Source organism: Myotis lucifugus, unplaced genomic scaffold (genome assembly GCF_000147115.1).
Source record: "Myotis lucifugus unplaced genomic scaffold, Myoluc2.0 scaffold_776, whole genome shotgun sequence".
NCBI lineage: Eukaryota > Metazoa > Chordata > Mammalia > Chiroptera > Vespertilionidae > Myotis > Myotis lucifugus.
Window position 1 is genome coordinate 195066 of NW_005871824.1, and position 19164 is coordinate 214229.

Here is a 19164-nt window from a genome sequence, read left to right on the forward strand (position 1 = left end):
AGTATGGATTCATGTTTGTTTATTTTCTACTTTGGGTTGTAACCTAATACTAGGTTATTCATTTTGTTGCTCACATGGTCCACACCTTTGGGGCTGGCTCCTGTGTTCCTTTGATGTGCCGCCTCCTCTTGTGTTTGAGCACAGCCTTATGGTCTGATGCTACTTGATGCCCAGCTCTTGTCCTTTCCCTGCTTTCCCTGCAGAACAGTCATTCCTCCAGGGAGCTCTGGCTCCTTTTATTTCTACCCACTCTACAGAGGTATATTTTGTGAAAGTTACCTAATGCCTCAGCCTCTTCATCTGTAAAATAGTAGCAGTAGCTCTCTCTCCTATTGGACATTGTATGTAAAAATGGCTGTTTTCTCACCTGACACACAGTAGGAATACAGTGTCAATGTGTTATAACTATCAGTGATTGTTTTTTTGGTAAGATCATACAGGAGTTACATTTGATTTTCTCACTTTGATAAGAAAATATAAAGAGCAAAGATATTATTAAAGGTACTAGAGGCCCAGTGCAGGAAAATTTGTGCACTCGGGTGGGGGGGGGGGGTCTCTCAGCTAGCCTGCGCCCTCTTGCAGTCCGGGACCCCTCAGGGGATGTCCGACTAATGGCTCCCTATGAGGAGTGGGCCTAAGCTGTCAGTTGGACATCTTTACGCTGCCACGGAGGTGAGAAAGGCTCCCGCTGCTGTGCTGGCCGGCCATGAGCTGGCTTCTGGCTGAGCGATGCTCCCCTGTGGAAGTGCACTGACCACCAGGGGGCAGCTCCTGCATTAAGCATCTACCCCCTGGTGGTCAGTACGCGTCATAGCGTCCGGTCGTTCCACCATTAGGGCCAATTTGCATATTACCCTTTTATTATATAGGATTGTTGATAACATATTTCAGTACCTGGCAGACATTTCAGATGATGTGTTTGTATCTATGAATTTTCCCCCTTTTGGCTCTCTGTGAATTAGCATGTTTAGTCAAATCAGAAGCACATTTACTGGTTTTCAGAATCTAGTATGCGTCGTTCTTGTTTTGGGCCACACTGCTTCCAGTGTAATTGGTTAGGCAGCATGCATTTGCACACAGTGTGGCATTTGCACAGCCACTGCCCACTGTGGTGAGGTAGGTGCAGAGGTGGAAGCATCCAGAAACTCTTTGTTTGGACAGTAAGTCTATCTGTCAAATATAATGCAACAGTAATGATTTTTAAGATTCATTTTGTTAATAGTTAATTTTCATGGAATTTTACAAAAACATTGGTCTCTGATGGATTTGAAATAAAAACAATAACCAGTTTGCTGTAGATAGTTTGAGAAGCTCTGAGCACTGGAGGGCAGCGTAGTTTACCACGCGGCTTGCTGGTGAGACGACGCGCATAGACTCACTGTAAGAGGCCAGAGAACAAGGGAGATGGTGTCTCCCAGTCCTCGGTCCCGTGAAATCTCCAGGCAGCTTGTCTGGCTGGTTCGCTCGAAACCCACAGCTTCGACTTGGGCATGTGGTTTGGCATCCCTTCAACTTACCTGAGAGAGAAACATGTGTTCTCTTTCTAACTTTTCCAGCCTAGGCATAGAGCCTTTAAGCGATTTCTCACAAGAGATTTTGTTTATTAATGTGCACATTGTGTCTTCTGTTCTCTGCAGCGTCGATGCGCATGTCATTAGGAGAAATAACCCACTCCCAGGGCCTCCGTCTCAGCTGATTGGAGTCTGCCAGGCTGATCACTTGGCAAAGTAAAACATGTCCTCTGCCTGATCGGGAGTAACTTGAAACGCATTGTTTTAACCTCCGTTGCATTCACATCGATGCTTGCTTACCTAAACTTATATTTGGAAGTCCATATTTCTAAGATAATTGCATATTTTAGATGTGGGGTATGTTATGCGTGTGCATGTGGCATTGCTTTCTGTTACAGATGTCATAGTTTGTTGTAATAACTAAACAAAGCTTGGAATGTACTAAGTCTCACGTTTTCAGTGCTAGGATTGTAGGCAGGCTCCCAGGCTGTGCTGACGGGGAGGCAGCAGGGTATTTTAGATGGCCACTCACAGTTTCCTCCAGCTCTTTGATATTAGTCTGTTTCATGTATTTAGAAAAGGAAAAAAGAATGGTTTGACTTAAAAATGCAATTTTCTATTAGGAATTTATGCTATGTTGTATGACTTCAGAAGGACCATATGGAATCGCTTACGTCAGGTGTGGAACCATTTATCCTGTGTGCTGAGTTTTGAATGTGGATATTTCCAAAATAGCTGTGATGGCAGTGCTAACTGTTCACCTTCTGTGCGTGTAAAGTGATCTCTGCCTGCAGCTCTTCCCTGTCTCAGCTGGAAGGCCGGCCTGAGGTGATGGGCACCTGGGTGGATGCGGAGGAGCAGGCCGTGTCGCGCTCTATCCTCCGAGGGTGGGACGGGCTCTGGGTGCTGTGCCCAGGCCCGTGTCTGTGATGCAGAGCTGTGGTCAGCGCCGCGGGCCGGGATGGTGGGGGGTGGGGAGGCAGGTGCTCTCTCCCTGGAGCTGCTCTCGGTGCGGGGTGCCGGGGGAGACGGAGCCCTGCCCAGGCTTCTTTCCGCACACAGCTGGGCATCTCAGGCTCCTCTGCTGCAGAGCTGCTCCCTTGGCGCAGGGGGTGAGCGTGGCACAGACACTAGGGCACGCCTGCTGCCCCAGGTGGTGCCAGCGCCGAGAGAGGCGCCTGCGGCCTGCAGCTGAGGTGGAGGAGGCATTGCTGTTTCTCTGCCTGCTCTGGCTCTGTCCCTTCCTGGGCCACATTTCTGTTACGTCATCACCCAAATTAGAGAGTGTGAGGCACTGTGACCGTCGTACCCATCAGGCTGCGTCAGCCTCAGCCCTGTGGTTGTGTTACAAGAATTGGGCCCACAAACCTACTCAGCGCGGAGTGGCAGTGGCTTCTGTTGAAGCTACTTGGGGAAAGTGCCATTTTGTTAGGTATATTGGCAAAAAATTCGTGCATTTCCATTTTAAGGGAGACCTTATAAACAAGGTCTAAATGTTTTCCCCTCACCAACGTTTAACTTCAAAATGTATATGATTTTCTTAGATTGATAAAGGAAGCTGGCAAACAGGACCCAGAGCTGGCTTACATCAGCAGCAACTTCATCACTGGGCACGGCATCGGGAAGAACCAGCCTCGCAACAAGCAGATGGAAGCGGAATTCAGGAAGCAGGAAGAGGTGACTTAAGTTAAAATCACTACAGTGACAGTTTTCAGAGCACAGGCGACACACTGCCCATAGGCACTCCCTTTCTTCGGGCGCCTCAGCCTTTTCCTGTACGACAGGATGCTTGTTCATATACGACTTCTCCTGAGGTGGTTGTGTAGTGATTCATAAATTGAGAATTAGAATTGCCCGGGTAAATCAGCTTTGTGTCTTATTTGCTATCAGCCATTGCACTTTCCTTTATCAACCCGAGGCGCACAACTCCGTTTCCTAGGAAAACGGCATGCGTAGCCGTCACTCCTGATGACGCGGATGGCTGAGGCAACAAATGAAAGCTTTTCCTGGAATGGTTTTGTTTTGTTTTCCATAAAGATTTTGGCTTAGTTTTTTTTCATTCTTTTTAAGATTTTAATACAGGAAATAGCATTGTAAAGGTGCGAAAGCCTAATGTATTCTGGCTCTCAAACAAAATATTTTTATTTAAAGTTTGTTATTTAACTTAAAAGTAGCAGAATAATTCACGTTGATGCCGTTTTCTATGTCATAGCTTTTTGATAATATTCCATTTGGGGAGTCCGATGGCCAGAGGCTGATAGATCTGTCTAAAACCCCATTTACTTTATTATTTAACTTATCCTGAATTGGGAAATGGTGTTATTTTAAATCTAGGAAGAAAAAAGTTTTCACTTTATTTTTTAATTAGAGGCCCGATGCACGAAATTCGTGCAAGGGGCTCGGCCCTCGAAACCCCGGTTGCCTTGACCAGCCCTTGCAGCCCCTTGCAGCCTTGGTTTGTCTGGTTGTTCTGCTGTTCGGTCTAATTAGCATGCTAGCTTTTTATTATGTAGGATTCTAATTTCTGCATTAGAAAGTTCTCACGATTCCAGAAAATAAATAATGCCTTGCCTGTAATTTTTAATTTCAACTGATTTAGGGATTTTAGTGAATTTTGACATCTTTGGGGGGATGTTGGCACAGTCTCACAGACAGATATCATTGTGGGGGGTCAGGATGTCAACAGGACTCGAGAAGTGGATTCATTGGGTCACTTTGTTGGCAGGATCCTTTGTGGTCATTAAAGACGCCAGCCCCTTCAACGTGAGGCTTTCTGTGGTTTGTGCGTGGACACGTCTGTAAAGTTGGAAGACACTTTGATTTCTCACGTCATACTCAGTTGAAAACTATTGTTAAATCACAACTTCTTTGCCCATATGTTCATGCAGTATGAATTTTGTTTGATGTCATCTTCCTTAGTTTGGCCTTAAAAATTTAGCATACCCAGAGTATGTGTCAGAAATGACAGCTGTCACTTTTACTACATTTTTTTTTGGAAAATTTTTTAGAATTGCTTTTATTTGGTGGATTTTTTTTCAGGTACTTAGGAAATTTCGAGCACATGAGACCAACCTGCTAATTGCAACAAGTATTGTGGAAGAGGGTGTTGATATACCAAAATGCAACTTGGTGGTCCGTTTTGATTTACCCACAGAGTATCGATCCTATGTTCAATCTAAGGGAAGAGCAAGGGCACCCATCTCCAATTATATCATGTTAGCAGATACAGACAAAATCAAAAGTTTTGAAGAAGACCTTAAAACATACAAAGCTATTGAAAAGGTAAGATCCAAAAGTTAAAGTTATTTCTATGTGCACAGAGATAGATAAAAATTCATCTACAGAGAATGACCTCAATAGGCCTGTGCAGTGTGTACATGATAAGAAAGTTGAACATAAGGGTGGTGCAAAAGTAGGTTCACAGTTGTTTGTATGGAAAATAATACAATAATTAATAAATCACAATACAAGAATAAACTCTGTTTTGTGTACTTACAACTGTAAACCTACTTTTGCCCCTCCCCGTAATTACAAAGAGCCAGCAGCATTTTCTAAAGCGCTTGCAAGCTTACAGTAAAATGGAGAAAGTGGTCATATGGATTATTCAGGAAGAATGCCTGGAAAGCACACTGAGTGTGGACAGTGTAGTGACAGTGGACGGTTTGGGATCTGGAGTGATGTCAGAATGATATTGCTCCTATACTAATGGAAGAGACTGGTGATTGTGTGTGCGTGCGCTGTGCACTATAAGCCTTGCGCCTTTATGACGAGTGTCCCCGTGACCGGTTCTAGAAGGAACGCACGGGGAGGAATTTTCTGCAGCAGGTGGCTTTGGAGTATTGAAGGGTGTTTGGAAGCGAAGTTTCCTGTCAAGGGGCCTTTTTCTAGAGGGACGGAGGTGGACAACGCACAGATGGCAAAGAAGGCGTTAGTTGCCTCACAGATTCTGTTTTAAATGTTCAGATTTTGAGAAACAAATGCTCCAAGTCAGTTGACACTGGGGAGACTGACATCGAGCCTGTGGTGGACGACGACGACGTGTTCCCGCCGTATGTGCTGAGGCCCGATGACGGGGGTCCACGCGTCACAATCAACACGGCCATCGGGCACATCAATAGGTACGTCTGAGCTCACTGCGTGGAAGTCTGTGAGTACTGAAGGTTTCAGTCTAAACCTCTAGGGACTGCATTGTTGTTTACCTTTTGCAAACAGAGACCCATCTTTCCATTTATGGCTTGTAATATTTTGATAAGAGAAAAATATGAAGTTGCTTTTTTCCATCCATTCTTCTTTTTGGTCAAGGGGCTAAAACAATATTGTGCAATGAAAATGTTTAGTTCCCATCGACAGGCTTGACACAATGAAGGTGTGCTTATTTTAATTAGATTTAATTTTACAATGCTCACTAATATTTTTCTGAATTCTGAAATTTATTGTTTTGTGTCACAAATGTTGGGAAATACTGAATTTTTCACCTGCAACAATTTAAGATTATGATGAATTAACTTGTATAGTTGAGTATGTTCTAATTTACTTGGCCCTGACTTGGTAATAACATTTCTAAGAATGAAGAAAAGCAGATACATGCCTAGAGTATGTATCAGGATAAATCCTATGCAGAGGTAAAACACAGGAGCAGCCAGCATAAGGCTTTCTTTTCAACTTTTTATTTCAAAATAAATTAAAACTTTAAAATGTTGCAAGAATACTAGTAAGAACTCCCATGTCCCCTCACCCAGAGAGGCCTGTTCAAGTTTCACGGGATGTGCTTGGTAGTGAAAGAGTCCCACCTGGGGCCATGGGTTTGTCTGTTTTTCTCATCACCTCTTGTCTCCTTCAGCCTGGAACTGATCTTCAGCTTCCTTGACTTTAATGGCCTTGCAGCTTTTGAAGATTACAGGCCGGTCACTTTGTGGCCTGTCTCTCAATGTGGCTTCGCCTGGCCAGTGTGAGATGGTTAAGGAACAAACACTGGCGGTGTGTTCTCTTAACAGATTCAGAGCCTCTTCTGCACTCACTGTCCAGCATGGTAGTCACTGGACACGTGACTATTAAATCCAGATTTCAATTTTAATTAAAATTAAATAAGGTAAAAAGTTTAGTTCCCTGGCTGCCCTCTCCACCTTTCAGGGGCTCAGTGGCCGCCTGGTGGACAGCGCCCTTACAGCATCGTTGCAGGAAGTCTGTTAGACACACTGTTCCTTGTTGCCAGTGTGAAGCAGTGAGGCTCCCACTCCACTAAATGCCGCTCAGCGGAGGGGAAGAGGGACCTCAGAAGTCAAACAGGATGTGACTGTCAGTAAAATGTTCTCATCTGTCTCTCAGCCGTAGATTGAGCATCAGAACTCCTTTTTCTTCCCAGATACTGCGCTAGATTACCAAGTGACCCATTCACTCATCTAGCTCCTAAATGCAGAACCCGAGAGTTACCTGATGGGACGTTCTATTCAACTCTTTACCTGCCAATCAACTCACCTCTTCGAGCCTCCATTGTTGTAAGTTTAGAGAAAGAAGTGATGTGCCTTCAGTCTCACTACATAACTCACAGACTCGTAGAATTGGAGCGTGTGACCTCGGAGGTCCCCGCCAAGATCCGATTAGTGTCTGCATTTCTGACAGAACCGTTCAGCTGTGGCTTAGATGCGCACAGTGACCCCGAATTTGAAGCTGTCATTGGGCTGCTCTATTGCTCTCCTGACTTGAGGCTCTGTCTTTGAGTAACTGCTGTCTGTCCTTGGTCCCAATGCTCATTTCCAGATATTCGAAGATGACTAATTTCTATTGCACATTAAAAGTTGTTCAGAACTATTATCATGTATTTTGTAGTCCAATCTTGATATAACTTTATTTTTTTGTTACATGCTTGTAGATTAATGAAAATAAAATATATTAAAATTTAAATTCACCAAAATTGTTAAGTCTTAGTTATAATTTATTCAGTTTTTCTGGGAAAGATTTTTAAAGTTGGCTATTTTAGATATGGAGAATAGGATTTTTTAAACTTGTGGACATTTTCCAAAAGAAAGAACTTTCCTCTGGTAAATTTCAACTTGAAAGGTATTGGGACAGAAGTTTTATAGATATTTTAGGTGTTAATAATAATATAGCTACGTGCATATACAATGGAAATATTTCTTGTTACTTTCAGGGTCCCCCAATGAGCTGTATACGATTGGCTGAAAGAGTTGTAGCTCTTATTTGCTGTGAGAAACTGCACAAAATTGGTAAGCATTTGAAAAGCACGTGCAAATAAAAATAAAGTTAAAAACATTGTAAAGCAAAAGCATGTCAAGGACTTTATAGGTCGACGGGTTTTGTGGAGCTGTGAGCTGTGTCGGGGGAGGAGGCTTGGTTTCCCACCGCTGAGCTACAGACAACTCTCCTTTTTCGCTTTCTTTACTGACTCCTTTTAGATGCATAAAGGTTTCCATATACTGTTGAATCATGAATGTTTGCATTTTAACACCAGTCTCTCAAATTAACCTATATTAGTGTACAAGTTTATCCACTTCCTTAAAAATGGGAGGATGGGATCCCCATGGCTTTTGTAAAGTGATGACAGTGTGCTCTTTTCCTGTTCGGATGTTTTTATTTTTGAAATTCTGCTCATATTGAATATATGGATTCAGCATAAACTTTGCCTTAAGTATCACGTTCGATTACGTTTTTATTAAGAGCAAAGATGCTTTAGTTGTCATTACTCTTCCAGTTGCTTCCTCTGTATCGTTGACTAATTAGGGAGGCAACATCTGTATTGTGTGTGTCAATTCCCTTTACATTTTGTAGGTGAACTGGATGACCATTTGATGCCAGTTGGGAAAGAAACTGTTAAATATGAAGAAGAGCTTGATTTGCATGATGAAGAAGAGACCAGTGTCCCAGGCAGACCAGGTTCTACAAAACGAAGACAGTGCTACCCAAAAGCAGTTAGTATTGGTTAGAGCTGAATAAAAATCTGGCCTTGTCACTTTCTTTCCTGCTGCATCAAATCTCAGCTCCTCGGGCTGGCTTCCCAAACCCCTGTCATTTGGCCCCCTCTGGACCTCCACTGCCTCCCCTACCGCTCCTTCTCTCGGATCTGCCCCTGCCCACTCGGACATGGCACCTCTTTTTCTTTCCAAAAGGATTCTTCGACTCACCTATCAGGTTCTATCCAGAACAAGAGTATTTCTTTTAAAGAGGTATTCTTTGTTTTACTCACTGTAGTGATAAGGTGCTTGCTTTACTTATGTGTGGGGCTAAGACAGAAGAGGATTTGTATGATCAAATAGATAAGTGGAAGGGTGCCTGTTCAGGGTGAGGGGCACACTGGCGGGCATAAGTACAGATACCTGTCAGGAGTTAGGGTGTGGTCTGCTAGGCGTCAGAATCCGTTCTCTCAGCGTATGTGTCCAGGTGGATCGGTGGCAGTTCATGCACTAAAGCTGCCGAGTCTGACTTCTGGTTCCAGCTGTAGAATCAGCAGTGCATTATGGGTAGGTGAACGTGGGCCTTGTATCCCAGACCTGAGAAATGCTTATTTACTCTCCAGTGGGCTACGTAATAGGAGGTCTCGTGCCTCGGTTATTTTCTCAGCTTCTCAGCAGCATTTGGTAAAGCCAGGAGTAAGTTTCTTTTCTTGCCAACATCTGGAAAAGAGGCTATTATATTTGAGCATGATGCTGAGTTTTTCTTTCCAATTCTAGATTCCAGAATGTCTGAGGGATAGCTATCCCAAACCTGATCAGCCCTGCTACCTGTATGTGATAGGAATGGTTCTAACGACCCCATTACCTGATGAACTCAACTTCAGAAGACGGAAGCTCTATCCCCCTGAGGACACCACAAGATGCTTTGGGATACTGACAGCCAAACCCATACCTCAGGTGAGGCACTGCATAATGACTACCGATGTTAGAAGGAAAACGACTAGAGAGTGACTGCCTTGTTCTCGCAGTGTGTTCAGTATTTAAAAATTGAGCTGTCTCTTCTGCTTCCTGATAGAAAGCATCACTTCTCCTGAAGTTAAATACTTAGAAAGGAATCGATACCTGTTAACCGTGGTCGCTTTGTCTTCCTTTGTGCTAAGATTCCGCACTTTCCGGTGTACACTCGCTCTGGAGAGGTCACCATATCCATCGAGCTGAAGAAGTCTGGCTTCACGCTGTCTCTCCAGATGCTCGAGTTGATTACAAGGCTCCACCAGTATATATTCTCACATATTCTTCGCCTTGAAAAGCCTGCACTAGAATTCAAGCCCACAGACGCTGACTCAGCATACTGTGTTCTACCTCTGAATGTTGGTAAGGACCCGACTCGAAAGAAGGAACATTTGGCTTGGGAGCTGCTTTTGTACGTAATACAGAAGCCTCTTACCATGGTAACTCTGTGTTAGACACGTGAATAGAGAGCTTACGTCAGAGTCTTTTCCTATTGATATTTTAACAAGCTAACAGTTTTTTTCTTCCCGAAGTGAATGACTCCAGCACTCTGGACATTGACTTTAAATTCATGGAAGATATTGAGAAATCAGAAGCTCGCATAGGCATCCCCAGTACAAAGTACTCAAAAGAAACACCCTTTGTTTTTAAATTGGAAGATTACCAGGACGCAGTTATCATCCCCAGGTGAGCGGTTGGCGGAGATGAGCGGGCTGGCGGGCGTTGTTTCGGGAGAGTCACTCGTTCGCAGGGGAGAGTGAGTGCGCTGTGGTTTGGCATTGCTGCTTCCCTTCATGGTGGACTTGTTTTCTCCAGTTTATGTCCTTATAAAACAAAACCTAAATCCTGTCGTTGAAGATCAGGTCATCTAATGGTGTTGACAGGCTTTCTTCCGAAAACCGCCCTCCTTTTAATCCCCAAAGTCTTCGAGAATTTGATGAGAAATAATATTTCGCTTAACATTTTTATAAGGAATAATGTTATTAAGTTCGAAGGAACTAGTAAATCTGAATTTTTCTTATTTTGTACAAATGTAGGGAATGGAGATTTTAGGCACTTTCAGAGTTTGAGCGCTGGCTCTGATGCTTTTCGCCTGATTTTTTTCTTTGTGTGCCTCAAAGCCATAGTTAGTGTTAGCTGTCATCCAACTAGCAGCATTAGTAACGGTGTAGTAGTCCACCTCCGTGGCCGTGTGTCACAGTCGCATTAGTAATGTACAAGTGTCTGCTCTGCTTGGGTATTGGAAGTTTTCTGTACTGTTCAGATTGATGGAACTAAGAGTTACTTAATGATGCCCTTTAGCTTCCATGTGTTATGGAGGTATAGATACTAAGAAAGAAGGGGAGAATGGTCAGGTAGGTTTTGCTTGATATAAATGTAGTGCTTTTTTTCAAATCCACTTGAAATATATGATTTGGAATTAAAGTTTTCATTAATGTTATTTATTTTTAACCTTTTGAACTCTTACTTTACAATCGCGTTTCCATTTCCATATTAAAAACAGTGAGTTGTGTTTTGAGAACAGTTGATTTAAACCACAAGTCATTATCTATTTATTTATTTTTAGGTATAGAAATTTTGATCAACCTCATCGGTTTTATGTTGCTGATGTGTACACTGACCTTACCCCACTGAGCAAATTTCCTTCCCCCGAGTATGAAACTTTTGCAGAATATTATAAAACCAAGTACAACCTTGACCTGACCAATCTCAACCAGCCACTGCTGGATGTGGACCACACATCCTCAAGGTAAGCCTGCCCTTGAAGGGGTTTTTCCAGCGCGCAGTAGGCACATGCAGAGGTTCACGGTATACTGCCCCCTTGGACTCTGAAACTAGATGCTGTGCACACAGATTGCCCAGGGTGTGGTCCAGGGTCCGTGGTGGCAATGAACTCTTCAGGTGGGCAGGCGGCACTGGAGTTGGAGCGGCACTGGGAGAGCGGACTTGGTCTGTTTGATAAAATGGTTTTGCGGGTTTTGCAGACTTAATCTTTTGACACCTCGCCATTTGAATCAGAAAGGGAAAGCCCTTCCTCTAAGCAGTGCTGAAAAGAGGAAAGCCAAATGGGAAAGTCTGCAGAATAAACAGGTAATGTTATGAGCATCACTTAATAAAGATAAGTTTGAATTTTATATTATCAAGTGAACTAAGTGACTTATAAACATTTTGGAAATTGCCCAACTCTTAGGTTTTGTTTTGGTTTAACTGATGTTATGTGTTGACTTTTATTTGAGTATTTTTTTGGTAAGTATGAGCAGTTTAACTTTTACCTTTGGTCCATTGGTACAATTATACATGAATCATCCTTATAAATTCTAGGATAAATCCCATTTGCCCTCAAGGATTATTTGAAAAAAAATTTTTTTTCAATATATCAATTACAGCTGACATTAGTTTCAGGTGTACAGCATAGTGGTTAGACAGTATGTAACTTTACCCACATAATCCCTTCCGTAAGTCCCACACCTCCCTGACACCATACATAGTTATTACAGTATTATTGACTGTATTCCCTCTGCTGTACTTTCCATCCCTGCGACTGTCTTGTAACCACCAATTTGTACTTCCTAGTCCCTTCACCTTTTCACCCAGCCCCTCCCCCTCCTCACCTAGCAGCCATCAGTTTGGCTTATATATTTGGTCCATTGACACAATGATACCATGACGTCATCCTTATAAATCCTAGGATAAACCCCATGTGGCCTTCAAGGATTTGTATGAAAATATTTTCAAAACTAAGATTTTGCTAGTACTTACGATTTTTGTCCTTATCCAGTAGTGAAAGTGATCTTAGCTTTGTTTTCCATTCTTCTGTGTGTTTGCTTTATATTAATGTTTTCACATTTCTTCGTATTCAAAGATACTGGTTCCCGAACTCTGTGCTATCCATCCGATCCCAGCCTCGCTGTGGCGGAAAGCCGTCTGTCTCCCCAGCGTTCTGTACCGCCTTCACTGCCTTCTGACCGCCGAGGAGCTCCGAGCCCAGACAGCCAGCGATGCCGGCGTGGGAGTCAGATCCCTTCCTGTGGATTTTAGGTAGGCCTGTTTACAAAAGAATTGAATTAAGTTTAAACTTTAACTTTATCTAAAATGGTTCTTAAAAGACTAAAAGAACAAGGATGCCTAATAGGTGTCATAAATGCATCCTTTGATTCCTAAGTGAAAAATCTACATATTGAGTCCTGTGTTCCTGTGATGTTATAGAGGGAGGTGAGATACTAGGATCAAAAATAGTCACCCCCTCCCTCAGCGATGGGAGCTGAAATGAAAACAGTCCTTGTAACCGTGCTTGACATTCGAAGCCTGCTTCCTCTTACAAGTCGGATTTATATTGAAAAGCAGTGCCTTGGTATCTTTGTTTTCATTATGTTCTCCCCACATTATTTCCCCACTAGTAAAGTCTCTGCACTCTCTGGGAATTATTGGTTTAACCTCTCAGATTAATTTTGATTATCCAGTTGGCAAGACCACGTGGTTCTGGAGAGTGAGGGACTTTAAAATGGAATGGCAGGAACTGTTGTTCGCTCCTCTTCCACGTTGTTAGCTTAGGCGCAGAGAGGTTTGTGAATTGCCCAAAGTTTCCCAGCTCGTGAGCCGGAGGACTGACCCAGGCTTCAGCGCCTGGCAACCACACTGTTACTGACGGGATGGAAGCAGCGCATGCACCTGTCCGCTCCGCAGTGCAGTGCAGGCTTCTTCCTTGGAAACTGGTTTCTCCTCTCAAGTAGGAGCACAAATACAGGGATCTCTGTTTCATAGTCAGATGACTCTTGCTCTAGGCCTAGCCCTTTTGAAGGATCTGATGAAAAGTTATAAAAATGTCTTTGCAGATACCCTAACTTAGACTTTGGGTGGAAAAAATCTATCGACAGCAAATCTTTCATCTCAATTGCTAACTCCTCTTCAGCTGAAAATGATCATTACTGTAAGCACAGCACAATTGTCCCTGAACATGCTGCACATCAAGGTGCTAGTAGAACCTCCTCTCTAGAGAATCATGACCAAATGTCTGTGACCTGCAGAGCGTTACTCAGTGAGTCACCTGGTAAGCTCCCCATTGACGTGCCCACAGACCTCACAGCAATTAACGGTCTTTCTTACAATAGAAATCTTGCCAATGGCAGTTATGATTTAGCTAACAGAGACTTTTGCCAAGGAAATCAGCTGAATTACTACAAGCAGGAAATACCTGTACAACCAACTACCTCATATCCCATTCAGAATTTATACAATTGTGAGAACCAGCCCACGCCCAGCGATGAATGTACTCTACTGAGTAATAAATACCTTGATGGAAATGCTAACAAATCTACCTCAGATGGCAGTCCCGCGGGGGCCACGGTGCCTGGTCCCACAGAAGCTGTTGCCGTGCGCAAGGACAGGCTGGGCTCTGCGCAGAGCCCCTCTCCTGGCTACTCCTCCAGGACTCTGGGCCCAAACCCTGGACTCATTCTTCAGGCTTTGACCCTTTCGAATGCCAGCGATGGGTTCAACCTGGAGCGGCTCGAGATGCTGGGGGACTCCTTCCTAAAGCACGCCATCACCACGTATCTATTTTGCACTTACCCTGATGCGCACGAGGGCCGCCTTTCATACATGAGAAGCAAAAAGGTAAGAGGTCCTCCTTTTACTTTGAGAGTTAGAACAATTATTCGTTGTGCCTGGATTGGTTGCAAGTATTGGGTAGTTTCAGGGGAGAAGGAAAGTATTAACCTCAGGGACCCCACACCCGCCATGTGCCGCTAAAGCCGGTGGCATACATGCCCAGGAGTTGACACAGATCTGCTTGTCACCGATGAAGCACTCAGGTTTGGGGGCTGCTGATCTGATGTGACTGACTTGCTGATAGACATTCAGTTCAGATGCAGCTGTCTGAGAGCTCGCGCCCTACTTAATGGAGGTGAACGAAGTGTTTACTTGGGAGGGCGCTGTCTCGGTGGATAAGACACAGCTTCCACGGGGCTGCTCGTCTCCGAGGCGTAGGGTGCTGGGGAAGGGAGAGAGCAGCACTCCTCCCAGCTCAGTGACCCCGCGGAAGGAGATTGAGCCTCGGGCTCTGAGTGAGCAGTGCCTGATAAGACAAAGGGAGGGCCTGTTCTTAAATTTAGTGTGGAGTCAAGATTTAAGGAAGAAAAGTAGTGAAAGTAAATCTTTAATGATGATGAAAAGAGGTGTCACAAGTCAGCGTGTGCCTGTTGGGCAGATAACTTAGCTGCCGGTTAGCCTGAGCACTCAGCGAGGGGTTACCACTCATGGTCAGAGGAGGTGTTCACGGAAGAGGTGTGTTCACAGTACGACCGTGAAATGGACAAATGGCCGAGCCTGTCGGCTCTCTGAGTCAGCGGCGGCCACGGTCAGAAGTGTGGAAATTCCTGAGAAAAGACCTGAAAAGGTGGTGGGTCGAAGCCGTACTCCTGAGCGAGGGAATCTGCACTTTGAATGTGTAGGTCACTGTGGAATGTTGAAGGCACTTTTTGCATGAGGGACTATGAATATCAATAAAGTGGTGGTTTTAAATGATGGATCTGGTAGCAGCATGCAGCGTGAGTTGAAAAGCAAGACCAAACCAAGCTGAGCAGTCAGTTGGCTTTGAAGGTCTGAGCGTGAGCAGAAATGGATGTCTGGGGGAGTGATATTTCAGAGGCAATGATGTTGGCCGACACGAAGTGCTTCCTCTGCCAGACCTGCTGTCTTCCATCTTGTCGATGAGGGTGCTGGAGCAGCAGAGGCGAACTGCCTGAGCTCATGGCAAATAGAGGGCAGCCCAGTCTGGCTATAAGAGACCTCGCTCTTCACCATTGCACCGACCTGCCCTTGATATTGCCCTGTAACACCAGGCACTAGACTGGGTATCTTACAGCCCTTCTCCTGTAATCTTTTCAACGAGCTCCTGGGAGGTGGATAACGTCTCCATTTTGCAGATGAGAAAACTGCTTAGAGAGTTTAGCTCATGTAGGTCATCTAGCTAGTCCGGGGTAGTCGGGCGTTCATCCGAGGCTGGAGCCCATGCCTTTCACCATCGTCTCTGCTGCATCCCAGCACGGTAGGGAGGATGTAGCGATGGCAACCACACACACGCGCGCGCACACACAGAGGTTGGGGTGATAATGATACTGGTTGTGAGGTAGACAGAAATGTAGGAATCAGGGTTCAGGTTGGGTGTTTAGATCTCATGAAATAGGAAGTGGGATGTTCAGATAATTGAGAATTTAGGACTAAGATACGGTTTGGGGAATAAGCTTTATACGAGTGAGATTTCCCAGGGGTGGTTGGGAATCAGAGGCTAAGAATGACTACCCTGTTAAGTAAGAAAGACATGATTTTATATTTCGAAAATTCATCCATTCATCTGCTCAGAGAGCTTTGACTCCTCTTTCCTGTGGAAGTTCTTCCTCCCTTTGCCTGGGGTAAGACCTTCCAGGGTGCTCAGCCCCAGATAGGCCTGTCTCCTAGCCAGGCCGACACCCTTGTCTTCCTGTGAACCCCGGGCCCCGGGCACACAGCAGCTGGTGGCTTCTCGGAGCACTCACCCATTTCTCCTTGCTGAATCTGCTTGTCCCACCTTGAGCTCCATGAGTCCTTCCTTAGTTCTCTCCTGCCAACTGTTTCCGTCGACTTTGTGATTCCTATCCTCTCATTGGCATCTGGGATGCTGTGTCCTCATAGTATGGAGAAGGAACTAGCATTTATTTGCGCTGTTACATTTCAGGCAGCCTGGGAAAGCCCTTCAGCAAGTGCTGGGGTCAGTGGACGCCTCTCCCTCCGAGCTGTTCTGTGCAGGCCCGCTCCTGCTGGCATTGTTCTCCCAGGGACGCTGCCCTGGCGCCTCTCCCGCTGGGTGCTGGTCCCATGGCATTGCTGGGTGCTGGTCCCGTGGTATTGCTGGGTGCTGGTCTCATGGTATTGCTGGGTGCTGGTCCCGTGGTATTGCTGGGTGCTGGTCCCGTGGCATTGCTGGGTGCTGGTCCCGTGGCATTGCTGGGTGCTGGTCCCATGGCATTGCTGGGTGCTGGTCCCATGGCATTGCGTTATGTGGAAGAAGGGCTCATGAAGGACTTAAATAAAAAGAAACGGAAATGAGGTGACAGTTCTAGACACTAGTTTCCAAGTAAAAATGAGACAGAAATGCAGTAATTTGAGGAGATGGAAGCCTCAGGGAAAACAGAAATGAGGGTTTTATTGATGCAAATAAACAAGGGAGTTGTTCTTTATTGCCTTTTGCTCGACTTTAAAATGATTGAACAATACTATCTTGAAATACCATTCAAAACAGGAGTGGAGAAAACATTACATTTGAAATTATTTGTGGCGTGGGCTCTCACATTGTAAAGTAATTTGAGCTCGTTCAGTGCCAGGTTCACTTTACTTCATCGAGAATATTGTGACCTCTTGGACTTATGTGGATTCTTTTTCAAAAATTTCAAAATTAGCATTTTGTATTTTATATCATCATTTTATATCAACCTGCTTTCTACAGGTTGAAATTGAACTATTTCTTCTGACTTAAGGAATTTGCATGTGTATGTCAGTTTTTTCGGATCTGCATTTAAAACTCAAATACTCATCTAACGACACTAAAGGATATAGGACTTCATATTTTCCGTCAGTCTTTATCATTGATGAGCAGTTACAACGATTTAGGTGCAAACATGTTCACATGCCTCCTGTGAGTTACAGCGGAGATGGTGCATAGTAAGTGTGTTGTGAACTTTTTCTGCCGAAGGTCAGCAACTGCAATCTGTATCGGCTTGGGAAGAAGAAGGGGCTGCCCAGCCGCATGGTGGTGTCCATATTCGACCCCCCTGTGAACTGGCTTCCTCCTGGTTATGTAGTCAATCAAGACAAAAGCAGCACAGATAAATGGGAGAAGGATGAACTGGTAAGTGTGTGGTAATGGGAGGATTCCTTTTTTGGTGAGGGGAGAAATTTGTTCTATTAATTCTTTGTTTTTCCCCCCCGGTATGTTTATAATAGAGTATATATTTGATATATTGATTTAATATCTCTAGAAATAGACTGTCTTTTCATTGGATTTAGAAACAATGTTGCAATTTTGAAAGAAGACACTTTCTTTTCCTTTGTGCAAGTTAGAAGATTATCTAATTTAGTGTTCAAAAGAAGAAAAATAAAACATTTTTTATATAACATTTCACCTTACTGTTAGGTGTTATAGTTTATCATAGATCCCTACTTAGCTCTGTTCAGTTAAATGACTTTTCAGTGACCTGTGATCTCTAGTCTGTGAAATAATACAATTTCAATAAGATCTTGCTTTTGCAGCTCAGGGTTTTTGCAGGACTGTTTCTTCTTTTGTGACCTAAAAATAATAAGTAAATAAATCGCCATACGTAAAGGTTGTAGGTTTCTGGCAATAGTTTAAATGTTGCCTGGTTTCAGAAGATGCCCTTGCTTCCTGGTATCTTGTCTCGAAGGCCAGCAGAGGGCACCTGGGAGGGCCTGGGTGCTGAGCTGGTGGGGCAGCCCGGCCGGCATTGGCTGGGAACTCCAGCGCCTCTGCCAGGGGAGCAGCGCACAGGCGGCCCAGCTCTCAGTGACTCTCCCTCGGCAAGCCGCTCGCTGTGGCTTCCCTTTTACTTCCGCGACGACGAGCAGGCGTTTCTTCCCAGCCTGCGCGTCCGGGCGTGTGTGTCGCCTTCTTTCTGACATGCAGGTCCCAGCTGTCTGTCTGAAGTGTTTCTGGGTCACACACTCGGCGACTCTGTCTGGATTTTACCTCTGTATTGAGTATATTTTTAAGTCATGCAGTTTTTGACTTATAGATAGTAAACTTATGTGGGAAAACATGAGGAGAATATTTTAATAAGAATTGGGTTAGAAAAAGTACATGTTATTAATTTAGAGATAGGTAGAACCTTAGGAGGAAATGTGTAGACTCTGAGAACTTTAGAGAAAATAATACATTTTTACAAAAATTATTCTGGCAACAATTATCCTGCTTTGTAAATACTGTTTTATAATATAATTGACTTTTTTAAAAGAACCACGAATATAGAAGAATAAAGTTGATGTAGGCATGTCCTTTTGATTAAAAAAAGTTGTGTTTTTGTTTTTAAGATCTAGCACACAGTTCCTTTTCTTGACATTGCAGAAGAACTGGCACTTTGGTTCCTGGAAAACATTAAAAATACTGTTCCTCTTTTCACTGAGTAGTTTATACAATGAAATAGGCCCCTACATGCTATGCAAAGCATAGGCTCGCTGCATTCCCGTTGTCACTGCCCTGCCCCGCGGCAGCGAGGTGCCAGTGAAATCAGCGGGGCAATGCTAGGTAGCAAGCGCACGGGACTGTGGAGGAGAGTTGCATGCTGGGCTTTTATTTTTAAAGAGCGTGAAGTGCTCTTGGGAACCACTTAGTGAGGTAGAATCCCACTGTTCTGCGGGGAAACTGAAACCCTGAGACTCAGAGAACTCTGCCCAAGGTCATACAGCCTCTTTGTGATACAGCCCAGTCCTTTGTTTTGTTTCTGGCTTTTCTGCACTCCACTGATTTTAGCTTATGTTAGCATCGCTATAAAAATATATGTGGATGTTTTTAATTAAAAATTATTCAGTCTGATTTTTTTAAATTGTAATTTGGCCCTTTCTTCTAAGGACCAAACAATTAGTAAAAAAAAAAAAAAAAAAAAAAAAAAAATCTCGTGTTACCAGGAAAGTATAGGATTTTTAACAGGGAATAGTTCCTCGAGGTCTGCCATTGTAGTTTCTTTTAG

General features: G+C 44.1%; 1 protein-coding gene across 3 annotated transcripts in view; it reads left to right on the forward strand.

Moving 5' to 3' along the window:
* The window catches only part of DICER1 (dicer 1, ribonuclease III), a 63647-nt gene that overhangs the window by 32999 nt on the left and 11484 nt on the right, over positions 1-19164 (forward strand). For all 3 annotated transcript variants that reach the window (XM_023746973.1, XM_023746974.1, XM_006106160.3), the window contains exons 11-24: positions 3056-3188; positions 4551-4793; positions 5475-5629; positions 6874-7006; positions 7660-7735; positions 8298-8437; positions 9197-9376; positions 9580-9793; positions 9964-10117; positions 10998-11180; positions 11416-11521; positions 12294-12469; positions 13264-14044; positions 17157-17312. In XM_023746973.1, coding sequence (XP_023602741.1) covers positions 3056-3188; positions 4551-4793; positions 5475-5629; positions 6874-7006; positions 7660-7735; positions 8298-8437; positions 9197-9376; positions 9580-9793; positions 9964-10117; positions 10998-11180; positions 11416-11521; positions 12294-12469; positions 13264-14044; positions 17157-17312 — 2830 coding nt within the window. The remainder of the gene's footprint in view (positions 1-3055; positions 3189-4550; positions 4794-5474; positions 5630-6873; positions 7007-7659; positions 7736-8297; positions 8438-9196; positions 9377-9579; positions 9794-9963; positions 10118-10997; positions 11181-11415; positions 11522-12293; positions 12470-13263; positions 14045-17156; positions 17313-19164) is intronic.